The sequence below is a fragment of the Cibotium barometz genome, chromosome 24 (genome assembly GCF_041138505.1).
Source record: "Cibotium barometz isolate CiBa-2024 chromosome 24, ASM4113850v1, whole genome shotgun sequence".
In the NCBI taxonomy this organism is placed as follows: domain Eukaryota; kingdom Viridiplantae; phylum Streptophyta; class Polypodiopsida; order Cyatheales; family Cibotiaceae; genus Cibotium; species Cibotium barometz.
Genome location: NC_141069.1, coordinates 20,960,714 through 20,977,306, shown reverse-complemented (window position 1 = coordinate 20,977,306; position 16,593 = coordinate 20,960,714). Strand labels below are relative to the sequence as shown.

At 47.7% G+C, this 16,593-nt stretch overlaps 1 protein-coding gene across 4 annotated transcripts in view; it reads left to right on the top strand.

Moving 5' to 3' along the window:
* Positions 1 to 16,593, top strand: part of LOC147625012 (protein ENHANCED DISEASE RESISTANCE 2-like) — an 86,424-nt gene that overhangs the window by 49,220 nt on the left and 20,611 nt on the right. For all 4 annotated transcript variants that reach the window (XM_086818233.1, XM_086818234.1, XM_086818235.1 and 1 more), the window contains 2 exons: positions 188 to 331; positions 1,280 to 1,375. In XM_086818233.1, coding sequence (XP_086674359.1) covers positions 188 to 331; positions 1,280 to 1,375 — 240 coding nt within the window. The remainder of the gene's footprint in view (positions 1 to 187; positions 332 to 1,279; positions 1,376 to 16,593) is intronic.

Sequence of the window (16,593 nt, the reverse complement as noted above, 5' to 3'; positions counted from 1 at the left end):
TTGTTGTAACTGGCTTCTCTTAGCATCACCATTTACTATCATTGTTAAGGCATGATGGGATTGCAAATAGATTATCAGAATGATTTGTTTTTCTTGCCTACACAACCATTTTTCTTTCGTAGATTGTCTAGGCAGGATTACATGCCTTTGAAATTTATACCTCACTCTCTTTTCTTTTTACTGTTAGGTGCCAGCAAAACCAAATTACAGCTTGATTTTCTATTTTGGAGCTGAAAAACCAATCCGTAAAGGCTCTCTGTTAGACCAGTTTGTGAATGGCAATGATGCCTATCGAGACTCACGCTTCAAGCTCATACCTCGCATTGTGGAGGTAATCTATTGTTTATACTGCAAGGTCTTGTATAGCATGGATAGAAGGGCTATCAGTGAGAATTGGTTCTACATTATGTGAATTCTACTGGATCTTGTTCCAAGGGCTCTGAGAATGGATTTTGTTGGGTTTCCCTCAATCGCATCTGACCTTCCAAGTACACCTTGTGAAATCTAGAAATCTTTTGCAAAAGGAAGAGCAGGATTGCCTTATTTGGTGATCTGGAAAAGTCATGGGGTTCAAACTGCCAGCATGGCTGCTGCGCTTAACCTGCTGAAAACTACACAAAAGGTGATGTGTCTTAAAATAATTGTACACCATCTCAGCTTTGTGGGGCTAGTTTCCCTTGTAAACACACCCTTTGGGCTGCAACATAAATTTGCTGCCGGAAAGGCTACTCATTGAAGGCATGCAACCATTAGCTGGCTGTCTTCAGGGCAGAAAGCAGTACAAATACCTTTCTGTGACTTGGACCTAACAAGGGAAAAAAAACACACAACAAGAAAAGAATAAAATTAAAAGGAACTGTGGAGGTGTGAGGAGAAGAAAATAGGCATAGGAGGAGTTAAGTTGCGGGATCCAAGAAGTGGTAGGGCAGCAGTAGGTGCAACAGGGAACAGTGAGTGGCTGTGGAAATTTTGGCCAGCTGCATCAGAAGTGATAGGCAAGGAAGTTAAGGGTAGCAGCAAGGACGGGGGCAGACACATAGGCAGGGTGGCAGGCAGCAGCAGGCTTCAGAAGGCAAGTAGCAATGAAGGGAATCGGGTTTGAGGACATGGTGTTGGGCAGCTACAGAAGTGGGGTCTTGATTGGGGAAATCTTTCCCCTTTGATAAAGTAACATGTGTATAGAAGTATAGCATGCATCAAATGCATTGGTGTCAGTGATGTTTGCTGTGTGTCAGTCTAAAGCTTTGACATGAAAAATATTGTCACTTGTTTTTTTTAGGGTTACTGGTTCGTAAAACGTGCTGTTGGGACAAAAGCATGCCTGCTTGGAAAAGCTGTGACTTGCAGCTATCTCCGTCAAGACAACTTCTTAGAGGTGAGCCTACCTTTTCTTTTGTTGTGTGGGTGTGGAATAAAGGATGCCCTTGTTTGGACATGAATTTGAGCTTTGAAATGTAGCCTGGTAAGACACGATCCTTGCTTTGAAAGCAGCATTGGTTTACATGTGTTAAAAAAAACATATGTTTTGTTTCTTTATGTCCTTTGAGGCTTTAGCTCTTTTTCGTGCATATGGGTAAGCATGCAGCTTTTGCCTAAAGCTCATGAAGTTCTTATCACCTGGATATATTAACAAATTAGCCTTGCAAGACGAAGTAAATTCTTTAAGTGCTTTCAAATGAAGCAAGATTAACTCTTTTAAGTAAAATCTTAAATGTTGGTGTTTCCTTGTGCCCCAGCATGCAACTCCTGAAACACCTCACTAGCCTAGGCTGTAGCCACCCTCCCCTCCTTGCGCTTTTACTGCCCTGCTCTTCCAGGAAATGTGATTTATTTAGGTATTGGCATATGCCTATACCCAATGCGTGAACACTAAACCTCTTTTTGACACTACAAAAGGTGCCCCACCTTACCCCTTGAAGGGTGAGCCTATCCCAACCCAGCACTGAGTGGTACCTTCAATTTATGTCAGGCATGGCACCACCTCTCACAACAAATGATACCTGGAACTAGGTAAGCCAGGTATTTCACTTCCTTCTCAACTTGCAAGTGATACTTCGAAACCACGTTAGCACACAAAAAGGGGCATAGTTTTATGCACATTTGAAAGCACAAAGAAACACCAACATTTAGAATTTAGAATTTGCAAGAAACTGAATCATCAAAAGGACATAATTTTTCACATGTGCAACTTAAATCAGAGTGTAAAATCTCAGCATGAGTCTCTCGCCCCAACAACTTTGAGTCTGGCACAGCCAATGGAGAGAACTGCAAAGGTCATTGATATTTGTGAGTGACCTTTCATTTACCACCCATAAGCAAGTATGAGAGTATGCCCACCATCTCTATTTCTTACACAGGCAAAAGTAAAATCCATGAACTCTCATAAATTGGTCTCAGACCGTCAATTCCTTAGTTCCATCTCAAGTTTATCTTAGAGATTCTAGTGATCAAATCATTTAACATGGCCCATGGCCCATCCAAACCTCATCCTTGCTCGGCTCTAGCCCTAGCCTTGCGGACGGGTCCTATCAGCCCTAGCTTCCTAGGCGGGTCCTATGAGGCCCTAACCCCGGCTAAGCCCAAGCATAGTCATGTGTTAGCTTTCAACCCTAATTTCAACCTTGTTGATTGTGGATTTGCTCATTCCCTCAACCTTAGATAATCAACCCCTTGTCAGCCTAGTTTAGAATGTAACATTATCTCCCCCTTTAATTAGATTCATGTTCCTCATGAACCTCAGTAGGAGATATGTCATCGTAGCATCCACATAAGCTCCTTGGCCCTTACCTTGAGTAGGCTAGAACTCTAGCAGTAGATTAGTGCTATGACATCCAAAACCCATGGATTGTTTCAAGTATGTATAAAATCAGAGAATCCCCATAAGATAACTTGTTTACCAATCCAATTCCTTCTGAATATAAATGTTGGAGTTGGATTAACTGAAACATTGATCTAGAATGAGAAACTAGAATGTGGTGACATGAGCCTTACAAAGGACAACCCTAGCACCAACCTCGATCACCTGCTGCCGGTAATACGTGCTGGTGTTGTCACTAACAAACATCACACTAACATTTCTTATCCTCCTCCACAAAAGTATTTTCCAACTAATCTTTAGACCCTGAAGAGTCACTGGCCCCAGAGCAAACTCAGATCCCAATCAAATGTGGCAAGAGCAAGCTACTCAGTAGGGAGGATCCTACACAAGAGGTAATGCAAGCTTTGCCACTGGCAAATTATGAAGAGATGATTAGAATCGATGATCCATTTATAAAGACAAAATTGACGTGTAAGGCTCTCATGTAGATTGCTCTTTAATCCAGTTACAAGGATATATCCAAAGGCTTATACAGATAATCCAAAGAAACAGCCATGAATGCCATATCCCATCAGAACGTAGACGCCAGAGTGGACAGAGCTAATGCCCATGGCAGGAGAAGGAACTTTATCGGAAAATGTGGCCAATCACACTAGGTTAGCCAGCAAGACTAGTTGGAAATTATGTTGGTCACATAACATTATTGTGCACAGCTACAAACGTTGGAATATTTGTTCAGTTAGGTTTCGAAGCAAAATTAAAATTTCCTTTACTGTTTAGACCCGCAGGAGGCCAGAAACCAATGGTAGCAAACTCGGCAGCAAAAGAAAGTCTGTCAAGCTTATAGCCTTTGATGTTAGGCTTTGTCCTACAAAAGAAAAAGTTAGCCTTTGATGTTAGGCAAAAGAAAAAGTTAGGCTTTAACTTAAGCTTTTATAACTTGCAAAAGAATCCTTGAAATTTAACATACCATATGCATAGCTGATGGACCATTTGATTGTCAAACGAATGCTTTCTCTGCAGCAGAGATTTGATTATGAGCATGAAAAATTACCAGTGCCCATGATTCGGCCGTTGTGACCTATCCCATCAGAACGTAGACGCCAGAGTGGACAGAGCTAATGCCCATGGCAAGAGAAGGAACTTTATCGGAAAATGTGGCCAATCACACCAGGTTAGCCAGCAAGACTAGTTGGAAATTATGTTGGTCACATACATTATTGTGCACAGCTACAAACGCCGGAAGCCTATGCGTCTGGTACATATATAAGGTGGATATGTATTATGTAAGCATTAAATATGATGGTGTCAAGAAACCACCAATTGAGGCTTTTGGAATATAGCCAATATAGAGGAGTTCTAATTACGGCCCCGGATCTCTATGAGAAGTTTGTCTTGTGTCTCTGGGCAGCCTCCTGAAGCTAGTCCACTCTCCCAATGACTGAGCGGGACGAGTGCTTAGGGGCCCCCACACAAGGAGTGCCCAGCAGGGGTGACCATGGGGCATCTTGAAGAGGGCATTCCAAATCAAGTGTTGGCGGAGTCTCTTCTCATCAGAGAACAGGGATAATTGGGTGATAGTTGGCTTGAGGTGGCCCCAAGCTCTGGTCAAATTGGTGGCGAAGTGGTCCTCCAAGGAGTAACTGAGGCCGTGGGCTCGGCCCTCCACGAATATCCACCGCACACTGGGGTTCAGGGTCCTCTGGAGCCTGAGAGTCCACGTACGAGCCAAGATCTGAGCGAGGAGGAATGCCTTCCAGGGCTCACCCCCTAGCTGAAGGCCCCAAACGACCAACTTGTCCAAGAGGGCTCCGCTCTTAATAGCTGGATCAATGATTCCCAATCCACCACGATGATGGGGCTGATTAATAACCCTCTAGGTAACCTTAGCCCCCACAGGACGTCTGTCTCATAGGCTTTCTCAAAGTTGTGGAGCAACACTGCCAAATACTTCTCGCAAAAGCGGGCCGTGGCGCCTGCTCCCAAAAAGCGAAGTTATCCAAAATGCTCCTATCTTGGATGAAGCCTTTCTGAGTGCCATGAACAAGATTTGGGAGGTGAGACTGCAGGAGGCGGCTGATGGCTTTGGTGAGGATTTTGTAGGTGCTGCCAAGGAGGGTGATGGGGCACCACTGTCTTATATCCAAACGATCACACCACCCTCCTTGGGAATCAGGCGAATTAGCCCCTCCAGCATGAGGCAAGTATCATGATCCCATTGAAGAAGGCGGTCCAGAAGTCGTCCTCTGTGAGGTCCCAGTGACGAAGGAAGGGAGAGCTCACAAATCTCTGCAGTCCAACTTCCAAGGGAGACCACCTCTCTCTCTCTCTCTGGGGAGTGAGGGGAGTGGCCAAGAGGAGCTCTCTAGAGAAATATGTGGCAATGGCCCTCACCTGAGGGGGATCTGACTTTATGGTGTCATTTGGACGACTCAGCCTAACGGACCTTGTCTCAGCGGTGGTGGGTGCTTGTGGCCTGGGTCTTGAAAGATGCACGGGCATGGTATCAAGTGTATCTAAGTGTGGGCTGTCTCCATCTGTGTCTCCAGCCATGGGCTATCTGGGATCTGCTCCTGCAGTCTCTGGAGGGAGGCGAGGCTCCAGTGCAGGTCCCTCTCTTGCTCTTGGAAAGCAATGAGTCTGTCTTGGGCTGCTCTCTCTAAGAGTGATCCAACCTCTCTAAGCCCCACATCTAGGTCCGCCGCAACTGAAGGTGAGAGTGCCCCATATCTGTTCTATCTGCGTGACAATCCCGATGGCCTGAACAAAACTCTCGGGGATGCAGGCACTTTGCTATCTCTCAGAAGGCTACCAAGGGTCCTCAAGGTGGAGGAGGACCGGGGTGTGGTTAGATAACGTGGTGCCTGCAATGATGCCTATCATACCTCCTCTGCTGCATGCCCACTCATCCACATAAAATCTGTCAATGCGCGACAGGTTCAGTCCATGCATGCTCCTATCTGACCTGGAAAAATGGAGGTTCCCATGGGGGCACCCAAACTCTGGTAGGTGCCAGGGATCCTGTCCTCTAATAGTGAGAATCAACTCCTCCCAAGTGGAGTACTCCTCCCTGTCGGAGTACTCCATCCCTGAGATAGTGTTCAACCCTCCTCCATGTCTGTCCACAGGGTCCTCTAGCATGTTGAAGTCCCCTAAAAATCTGCCTGAGGGAGCTCCTGCCGCACCTGAATCCAGAAATCCGTCCGCCCTGAAGCCCTAATGGGGGCATAAATATTGAGGCGGCCCACCCGGTCCTCCCCACATTGGCCGAGATGCAAACATCCCCCTGGTTCCCATCTGGACCGAAAGCAGACAACCAAAAAGTGTGGCTCCTGCCCGACAAGATCTTCCTGCATCTCCACGTAGTACGTCTTGGTGACAAATGGGTCTCTTAGAGGAGAAGAATATCAACTGAGCACCAGACATAGGCTCTCTGAATCTCTTGGATAAGGCCCCCTCTCTTAGCACGGTCTGTGCGTGACCGAATGCGAGTCTCGACGCATCCAACGCTTGGCGTTTTCCTCCCCGCGGAGCATCCTTAAAAACGGTATTTTCTAAAGAGAGCTTATACTCTAGCTCTGCAGCAGTGGGCATACTCGGGGCTCCATCCCTCGCAATGAAGATAGTGGTATGCCGGCACCAGAGGGAGAAGGGAGTATCACCCGCTTATCCATTCAATCAAACGGATGTCCGGTCAGGTTCTGGAGTCGCTCCAGTATAGTTGGGGGAAACGGAAACGGAAACAGTAAATTTTGAGAGGGCTGAAATGGGGAAACGCCACGTCAGCAAAAGGGTGTTACTCTTGAGGTTATAGGGCACCCGACACTTAGGAGTCAGGACACTCTTGTAGACTTAAGACAAATATAGAAATGTGGACCAAGTTGAAAGTTGAAACATAAATTGTGCTAAGTTTTAAGACATGCTAGAAGAAGTCATGGAGAGTTTAATTTCAAAATTCAAATAGACTAAAACAATGAAGTAGGAAACAACAATGAAGCTGAAAAGCTACAATAACATGAGACTAAGGGAAAATCTCCTCTCCATCATGAGACTGGTCACCCATATCCTCTTCCACATGCTCATCTGTCTCATGTTCTTCATCGTCAGCTTCTTCATCATCGTGACCAAATGTACTCCACAAGCGCTTTCAAGCAGATGAAGAACACACTTGGCTCAAAATTCAAACAGCAATATTTTGCAGCTTTGGAATCTCAGCACCATAATCCAACCACCAGGTGACAGCACTAACATGAAATCTACAATAAAAAGTTTAAGCTTTAAAATCTAAATATGTTCAAGTCACAGTGTTCGTAAGATAATAAAGCTCAAAGTTGAAATAGATTGGTTATTAACTTTACCTATCATGTTGGGCATCCCCGCATTTGAAAATTCCCTCTTTTTTGCGGTAGTTAGACAGCTAGTCCCTCACCTTGCGTCGCCCTTCAGTAGTAGTGACCATCCTTTGCAAAGTGGTGCTCCAAGCACGCACTACCTCGCTATCTTCTTGTTGCTGTCTCCACTTGTGTTGAAATTCAGGGTCAAGAATGTTGGCTGCAGCATGTAGCGGTGAACCATATTGATTCCATCTACTCATTGCGAGATCCTCCACCTCCTGCAACCTATCCGGAATTGTCTCTATTTTCCGAATGTTTTCCACCATTCTATCCATAGCCTCATAGATCTTGCCAATGTATGGCACATCTCCGTCTTGCCAAGCAAGGACACCCTCCAGTGTATGGCTCCGTACGTCGCTCCAGCCATCGCCCATCAAAGTAACTCCATAAGAGCTTCATTGTTGCTTCACGGGTGTGAGGGCTTCATTGATGGAAGTAACCTCATTCTCTAACAGTTTCTCTCTCAAAGCATCATAAGCTGGAGGAGTGTAGGAGGGTCCAAGAGCAGAAATTTCAGCCACCATTTCCTTGAAGTATGGAGAATGGGTGACATTGAAAGGGATGCCACAAGAATAGAAGAAGCGTGCAACAGCACTATCAACCTGGGCCTTCCTTTGTTGATGCCATGTTGTGTGAAGCGTACTTCGCTCGACGCTTGGCCTTCCACTTGCACGTGATGAACCACCACCAACATGAGTAGAAGTAAAGGGTGCTTGCCCAAAGGTTGCACTTATAGGATTCGTGGAGCAAGTTGAAGTGGCACTTGTTGGTTGCTTGCATCGGGTATTTGGTGGAGGGGGGAGAATTGCTACTTCTTGTTCCATTCTAGTTTTATTTTCAGTTGAGATCTTGGAACATTTGCTGATGCCAAATCCGTCCAAGCCAAGCAAACGTGCCTTTACCCGATCCACACATCCGCCTCTCTCCAAGCCGCAAAATCGGCATTTGAGTTTCTTTGAACCACCTTTCATCATATTGTAGCTATTAACAATGTCAACTTGCTCCCACCAATAATCACTTTGGTTGAACTCCTTCATGCACTCTTGCTCGAGATGAGCCTGAGTCCTAGGTGCCACAGATGATGTGTGTGTGTGTGTGTGTGAGAGAGAGAGAGAGAGAGAGAGAGAGAGAGAGAGAGAGAGAGAAATGAAATGATATATTAACGTCTCTAAGAGGCCATAATGGCCTATGAGACCAAAACTGAGAGTACATCTGAAGTTGGTGTCTCATCAAAGAGAACAACTAAATGAGACTAAAAAGTACAATAAACTGATTGTCTTACAGTTATAAAAACAGAATTGTAAGACTCCGAGATGATACTGAGTAGAAAATACTGGAAAATGTATATCAGGTAGATCCATGTATGCTGATCAGTTGAAGTGTTGCCCTCTCCTTAGATCAAGTATCTCCGCCATGGGGCTGTCTAGAATGGAGAGGTCGTAGAAGCGAGGTAGGCGCCTGCGATGCCGAGCAATAATGGCTCTGATTTGGGGATGGTGAGGATACCGTGGTCGGGATCCTGGTGGGCGTGGCCGACGAGCACAACATAAGATGACTGCTCTATCAGTGGTGATTCCCTAGAGCGTGGTCGGTGCCCTGATGGCCCAATGGAGAAGGTATCAGGAGGTGTGTGGGCTGGGTTGCTGGTGCTGGTGCCGAAGAAATCTGTCAGGGTCCTTTGTCTAGGTACATCATGGCTTGGTCTCTTGTCTGCCAAGAGGGTTTCTCTGTGTCTCTTGAGCTCAAGTAGGAACAATCCCAGGCATCTCTGTTCCTCAAACTCCATGACCCTGCGTAACGGCCCAAAACCCTTTCGGAAGAGACAGTGATATCTCCCTCGGATCTCATAATAGACTGTACATCGGCAAATGTAGTGCTCCTCTGTCTTTGCCTCCTGGTAGCATAGCTGACAAATGCGGTCATCCAAGATCTGATGCACATATCACCCTGTCTCAATCCACAGCTCGTGTGATGAGGTCCGGATCTGTCCAATGGCACTACGTATCCCATGTGATAGGTGTACATCCATGTACGCCGGGCAGGTGATAAAATCATCTGGTGAGAGGTGTAGAAAACGGCTCTTGTAATGAGCCATTTTCGTGCCTAAGGGCTCAAGGGGGCTAGTCCATGTCCTCTCTGTGTCCACTCTGATGATATCCATCCTGATCACGCGGTTTTGCTCTAAGCGGGTGAGATCCAAAAATGGACAATCCAGACTGTAGTGAAGGGTGGTAGTGCCTCCATCCGCAAACCATGTAGGTCAAACCATGATCTCATCTGAGCGTACCAGCAATGAGTATCTCCATCCTCTGCCAATTGTATGGATGAGGTCAATGCCAATCGAGAGTACCTCTGTTGAGGGAGCTCCCATAGCCGCTGTAAAAAGGTAACTGCCTGGAATAGGGCCTCGGTCACTATTGGTGCGGCACCTAGCTCAGCCCGAACAATCTCATGTGGTACTGATGATTTGCTCCGAATCATGCGGGCAATCATCATAATTAGTGGTCTCTCCATTTGCCTCCATCCCTCATCCGTCCCTTTCTGAGATCTGTGATGTATGCTGGGCCCCCAAATTGGAGCTCCGTACAGGAGGGTCGGTGTGACAAGCGTATCAAATAGCCACAATTTGGTGCGTGGCTCCTGAAACTGTATGTGTGCACAATGTCTCTTAAGTGCCCCCAAGGCTGCATGCCCCCGAGCTAATCTAGCTGCTGCTGCCTCCTTCAAGGAGAAACGCAGTCCTGTGAAAGTAACTCCCAAGTAGACACATGACCTGACGTACTTAGCCGGCTCCCCTCGGAAAGTGAACTGAGGCTCTAATCTCGTCACCCATGCCTGTGTGGTGTTAAACACCATAACCTTGGTTTTCCCAAGGTTCACTGTTAGATCTCTATCCTCACAGAAAGCCTCTAATGCATCGAGGTGTCTCTGTAATCCCTCCGGGGAGTCTGAGATTAGAACAATATCATCAGCATATAACAAGATGGGTATCAACACCCCTGCCAGGCATGCCCCTGGGCCTCCCAATCTGTCTACATAATCAGAGACCGCATCAATGTACAGTCCAAAGAGGGGGGGCGATAGCGGGCATCCCTGCTTCACCCCTATCGTGCTGGTCACCATATCGGATAGTCCGCCTGGAGCTCGGACTCTGCCTGTCTCACAGACTCATACAAAGCATATATCCCCCACTGCATATCCTCGGGTACCTCAATGTCATGCAATCTGTGTATAAGCCTAGTATGTGGTACGGTATCGAAGGCTTTGCGGAAGTCCACAAAGCAACAGTATATCCTTCTCTTCTGTGCCTTGCCCTCTTCAATAAGTGTCCGAAGTGTTAGTATGTGATCTAAGGTAGTAAATCCTCTCTTGAAGCCGGCCTGTCCATGTGCTCAATGACCATGCCTCTCTGCCCAGCGGCTTAGCTCCGACTCCAATATAGAGCCATATAGTTTGGCCAAGTAATGACCAATCATGATCGTCCTGTAGTTGCCTGGTACCATGGGGTCCCTTAAAGAGTGGTACAATGATATGCTCTTCCCAACTTGCCAGGAAACCCTCACAAATGGCACGATTAAACACATGTACGATGAGAGGGAGAGAGTGTAGGGGTGTGTGTGTGTGTGTGTGTGAGAGAGAGAGAGAGAGAGAGAGAGAGAGAGAGAGAGAGAGAGAAATGAAATGATATATTAACGTCTTCAAAAGGCCAAAATGACCTATGAGACCAAAAAGGTTACAACAATTGGTGGATCTGATACAATGTCTGTGTAAGAAAAGCTAAAATAACTGTGTCGGCTGTATCCATGTCCTCCTAGTGTCCAGTTGAGTCAAGTCCTGCCTGATAAGTCTGGTAATCTCTGCCCGTGTGAGAGAGAGGGAGGGTGCATCGAGGGAGTACTGAAATGGAGGTAGCGTGTCCATACTAAAGCCATGCAGTTGGAACCAAGCTGTCATCTGTGCATACCAACATGATCCGTCTTCCTGTGATGCCAACTGTCGTGAAGACTCTAGGGCTAAGCGAGCATATCTGTCTCTAGGGAGAGCCCAAGTGCTATGTATAAAGAAGATTGATCGAGTGAGTGCCTCTACTACCAATGGGGGGGCAGCCATCTCTGCACAGATAATATCATGTGGTACGGAGGCCTTGGCCCTAATCATCCGGGAAATCATAGAAACCAAGGGCCTCTCCATACATCTCCATCCATCAGTGCTACCAGCTCGGCTGTGGTGATCCACTGAGGGTCCCTATATCTCCACTCCATATAGCATGGCTGAAGTGACCAAAGTGTCAAAGAGCCAGAGCTTTTTTCGAGGTTCCTGAAACTGAACCTGCGAACACATCATCTCTAGTCTCCCCAATGCTGCATAAGCTCTGGTCAATCTGGTCTCCGCTGCTCTCCTCAAGGAAAATAGTGGGCCACTAAAAACCACACCAAGGTAAGTATATGCATCTGTATACTCCACTGTCTCTCCTGACCATATGTAAGGTGGGTGCTGACCTCCTAACCCACTGTGCTGTGGTGTTAAACACCATCACCTTGGTTTTACCAAGGTTAACAGACAATCCACTGTCCTGTGCAAACGTGTGCAATGCATCCAAATGACGCTGCATCCCCTCTGGAGAATCTGAGATCAACACAATATCATCAGCATACAATAACAACGGAATCCATGTCCCTGCTAGCTGTGCTCCTCTGTCACCCTCCCGCTCTACATAGTCCGAAACCTCATCCACATACATCCCAAATAAGGTGGGAGAAAGGGGGCAGCCCTGTTTCACCCCAATAGTGGAGTAAACAATCTCAGATATACCCTAAGTAGTACGTACCTGCCCCACAACTGTCCTGTATAAAGCCATGATTCCCCAAATCAGCTTTGTGGGCACTCCCATCTCCTGTAGTCTGCGCATCAGTCTGGCTCTCGGTACTGTGTCAAAAGCTTTGCGGAAACCCACAAAGCAACAATAAATCCTCCTGCCATATGATCTGCCCTCCTCAATAATAGCTCTGAGTGTCAAGATATGGTCAAGAGTGGAGAAACCTGCACGTATGCCCTCTCTCTCTGCCCATCTACTCAACTCTTGCTCAAGAATAGATGCATATAATCTAGCCAATGTGTGACCAATCATGATGGTACGATAATTCGCTGGGATCCCCTGACTTGAAGATAGGCACAATCGTGGACATATTCCAAGTCTCAGGAAAACCCTCACACCTGGCTCGGTTAAACATCATAGCAATAAGCTCTGCAAGCATATCTCTGGCATGAATAAAGTGCTCTGCTACCAAACCATCATGATCATATGCTCTCCCAGTCCTCATCCATCATGATCATAAAGAGAGAGAGAGAGAGTGTGTAGGTGTGTGTGTGTGTGGGAGAGAGAGAGAGAGAGAGAGAGAGAGAGAGAGAGAGAGCCCTCCCCAATGGAGATTGTGCACATAGGAGTCACTTGTACAGGCCCTTTGTTCTACATGACCACAGCTGCCAACAATAACCGACTTGCAAGGGGGCATGCCTCCCTAGCCCGTATGGAGAGACAGTGTTTCCAGGCACATTTCCAAGAACCTCGCACTAAGTGTTGGCTCTTTGATACTCTAGTACAACCAGCGGCTATGCATGGTGCAGCCTTTTGGGGGCTAGGCCTAGGGAAGGATCACTGAGGAGCATAGACAGGCTACAGGTGATGATGATGTCACGCATGATCAGGAGTAAGCAATCTATACAACATGACATTCTACATGCAGAGTTTGGGATGGCCCCACTGGTTACAGATGCCCTTTTTCAGACTGTCACTTATATTCAGCATGTATACACGCTTGACAGAGATTGCCTCCCACGACTAGCACTAGAGTCCTCTGCAATTATACTGTGGGAGGGGAGGGAGCAATTGAGACAAGCTAGACTGCCCTCCTCCTCGACGACATGGCCAACACCATTACCGACACATGCATGGTACTCTGAGGTAGTCGAGTGGTTTCATGCACATGGCATATGATGGACTGTCTCCCCCTATTTCAGTATACCCTGGATTCCCCCTACCTTGATCTCTCACGATAGGAGATCAACCAGATCATCCGGTTAGATACACCAGACATGGGTGTCTTTGTCAGAGATTGGTAAGAAGTGTGAGTTCTACAGAGATCACTTCTTGAGACTCTCCGAGGATGAATTCTTTGAGATCCCGAGATACATACAGATACACATGTCACATGCTATGTGTATCACCATCAACCAGCTCAGGGTATCCTCCCACCGCCTCAAAGTAGCGACTAGCAAAGCTGAGGATATCCCACATGAGGAGAGGACATGCACAATATGCACCATAGATGCAGTAGAGGATGAGGCCCATTTTATGTTTAGTTGCCCGACTTACTACGAGATACAGGGGAGATTCCATTGCCTCTTTCGAGAGGGAATCGGACCACTCACACGGGTGATACAACTCGAGGATCAGAGGTGCTTGGGCATGTACTTGATGGAGCTCAGACGACACAGGGACGTAGTGTTGAGGAAGCATGCTAAGAGAGCCCCGGCTCCGACAGGACACATCACAAAGACCCATCACAGATTTCTTTGTGGTACACACATTCACATTGGAATCCACTGCCCACAACAGTTCCTCTACTACGACATCAGAGGCCACCACCCATACCCACGCTCCAGCTCGACGCATTTTTGGCCCGACTCCGATGGAAATTCTGTTCGCGTCATTACATCTGGAATTGAGCAGATACCAAGAGTTGGCAAAGTGCCTATGACAGAATGTCTACCAGTTGGGATATTTTTAGAGATAAAGTTTATGGAAGGACCCATCTCTTAGATTGGGACATGTGGCAAGAAAGTGGACCAAAGTGAGACAAGTGGCCTGACACTTGTTAGAAAGTGGATCAAAGTGAGACAAGTGGCCTCACACTTGTCACTTCAGCTATTGTGTGGTTCTCCACTTGTCATTGTAGCCTTCTCTTGCGATTTTAGCTCATGGGAGGCCCAAATCTATAAATTGGATCCCTCTCTCTTCATTAATAGAGGCTCTCTCTTGCTGCACACTAGCCTCTACCACCGTTACAGGCTGCCCTAATGATGGCTACTCTCTTTCTCTCTCACTTGAAGGCTGCCCATGAAGAATACCGGCTGTTGGGGACTGTTTTGGAGGCCTCCATCACGAAGAAATACTGAAGGCAAAGGTATTTCATCATTTATTATGATTTTTGGCCATTGTACTTGTTGTACCAATCTTTGTACCTGTTGTACCAACCATTGTACTGCATGTACCAATCCTTGTACTTGTTGTACTTGCTGTACCACCCATTGTACCGACTGTACCAGCTTTTGCACTTGCTGTGCCAACCACTGTACCTACTGTACTAGTCACTATACATGCTGTACCAACATTTGTACTTGCTATACCTGTTGTACTAGCCACTGTACCGACTGTACCAACCACTGTACCAGCCACTGTAACGGCTGTACCAGAGCCACTGTACCTGTTGTACCGGCTGAATGGAGAGTTGTACTTGCTGTACCAACTCTATTGCATGAAGACCCGTCGTTTATAGGGAAGAATCAGTACCCACACGGAGGTATATGGATTATATTGTTGGCTCGGCATTCCTACAGCCTATGTTCGGGCTTGGTAGCCTCGTGTTGGGCTGTGTTATGGCGTTTGTATATGGATAATCCGGCATCTCCCGTGGGGAGAGTAAGGCCCTCAAAGCTTGTAAATGAAATTATTCTCCTTGGGTAATAAAATACTCAGAGGGGGGGGGGGGGTCGGCCCATTCTGGCCTCTATGTGGTGTCACGTGTGCAAGTAAAACCGGTCTATGGACACATAAAGCGGTAATTCATTCACAAATAACCTGGACTTACTCAGACACACAATCACAGAATCCTCGCTCCCTCGCTCAACAACACATTGGCCCCGAAGTCCGGCGCCTACAAATTCTGGGGGAAATTTGCCACCATAATTGCACTAAAACTGTTCCATAACATCTCAGAATGAGTCTCAACTGACAGGCTCACTTCCATAGGCATCAGACTACCCAATGGAGTCCAAAACATCACAATTCAGCTTGCTGTAATTTTCTGCACAGACCTGTTTTCTTCTTTTTTTTTTTCTTTTTTTTTTTTTGGAAAAACGATCCTTCTATTAGTTAATGAGAAAACGCCATAAGGCTACAAAGCTCACCTCACAAGGAGGGATAATAAACACAGTGAACACCGGAGCTCCACCCCCGTGGCTGGCCGCTCTCTGGGGGGGGCTACCTAGTAGTACATGCGGGAGGTGAGAAGAGCCAAACTGGAGGCCTGTAGTGCCAAGTGACATCCTCGCCCCTCGCGATGAGGAAAGGGCCAGGCTGCCAAGTGCGGAGGAACGCCTTGCGGCGGCCTCTCATGCGATCCGAGTCGCCCAGAAGTTTCCCCCAGTGTCCTCTCAAGGTGTGAATGGTGTCCACCCAGAGGGCCTGTATGACCTCCGCAGGTGGAGTCGCCTGGCGGTCTATGGCCTCTCTGCAACGGGCTCTCCATATGTGCCAAGCCGTCATGCTGCTGATCATCTCCCATCTGTGCCCGTCCCCCTCCTGGGAGACTGTCGAAGAGAAGTCTGGCGTCGGAACCACCGCCATCGCCCTGTCAGAGACCTGGATGGTCACACTGCCAGGGACGTCCTCGTATCCAAGGGCCGGGCCGCTGTCCGTGGCCCAAGCCACCGCACCCCACGTCGCCATCATCTCACCTGGCAAGCCTGCAAAAACCATCCTAAGAGCGCGCTGCCAGACCTGCTGTGCCTGTGGGCAATCCCATAAGCAGTGCCGCTGCGACTCCAGTGCATGGCCGCACCGAGGGCAGGACGCTGGGTGTCTGCCAAAAGCTACCCAAGCCCCCACAGCCAGTCCTCTATGCGCTGTAAGCCAGAGAAAAAGCGTCTCCTTCCGGGGCCGGAAGCTGGCCCAAAGGTGCTGCCAGAAGTCCCTAAGGAAGGCATGGGAGAGCCCCTGTCGCCGCCAATGCTCGGCCGCCGCCGGGGTGCCCGCTGTCCTGTGCCTCTGGATCCGCTGCCCCAGCCTCGCTGTGTACTGAAAAAAGGGGGTGCCTGGGCCAGTAGGGACCGAGTAGGGATCTCGCCAAAGCCACTCGCCTGGATCCCACTGAAGGCGAATAACAGGCCTGCTGTCCCAAGCCCATAATCTCCAAGAATAGTCATCCCCTATCGAGGCCGGTGAGGGGTCTACATGCCACTGTCTCTGATGAAAGCTGACCACCCGCACCCTCTGAAAGATACAACCCTGGAACTCATCCAAATCTAGTCGGGTCCTCTGAAGCTGGCCTCCCTCTCCCACCTCGAAGGTGAGTGGGGCGACTCTCTCTGCTGAGCCGCAGA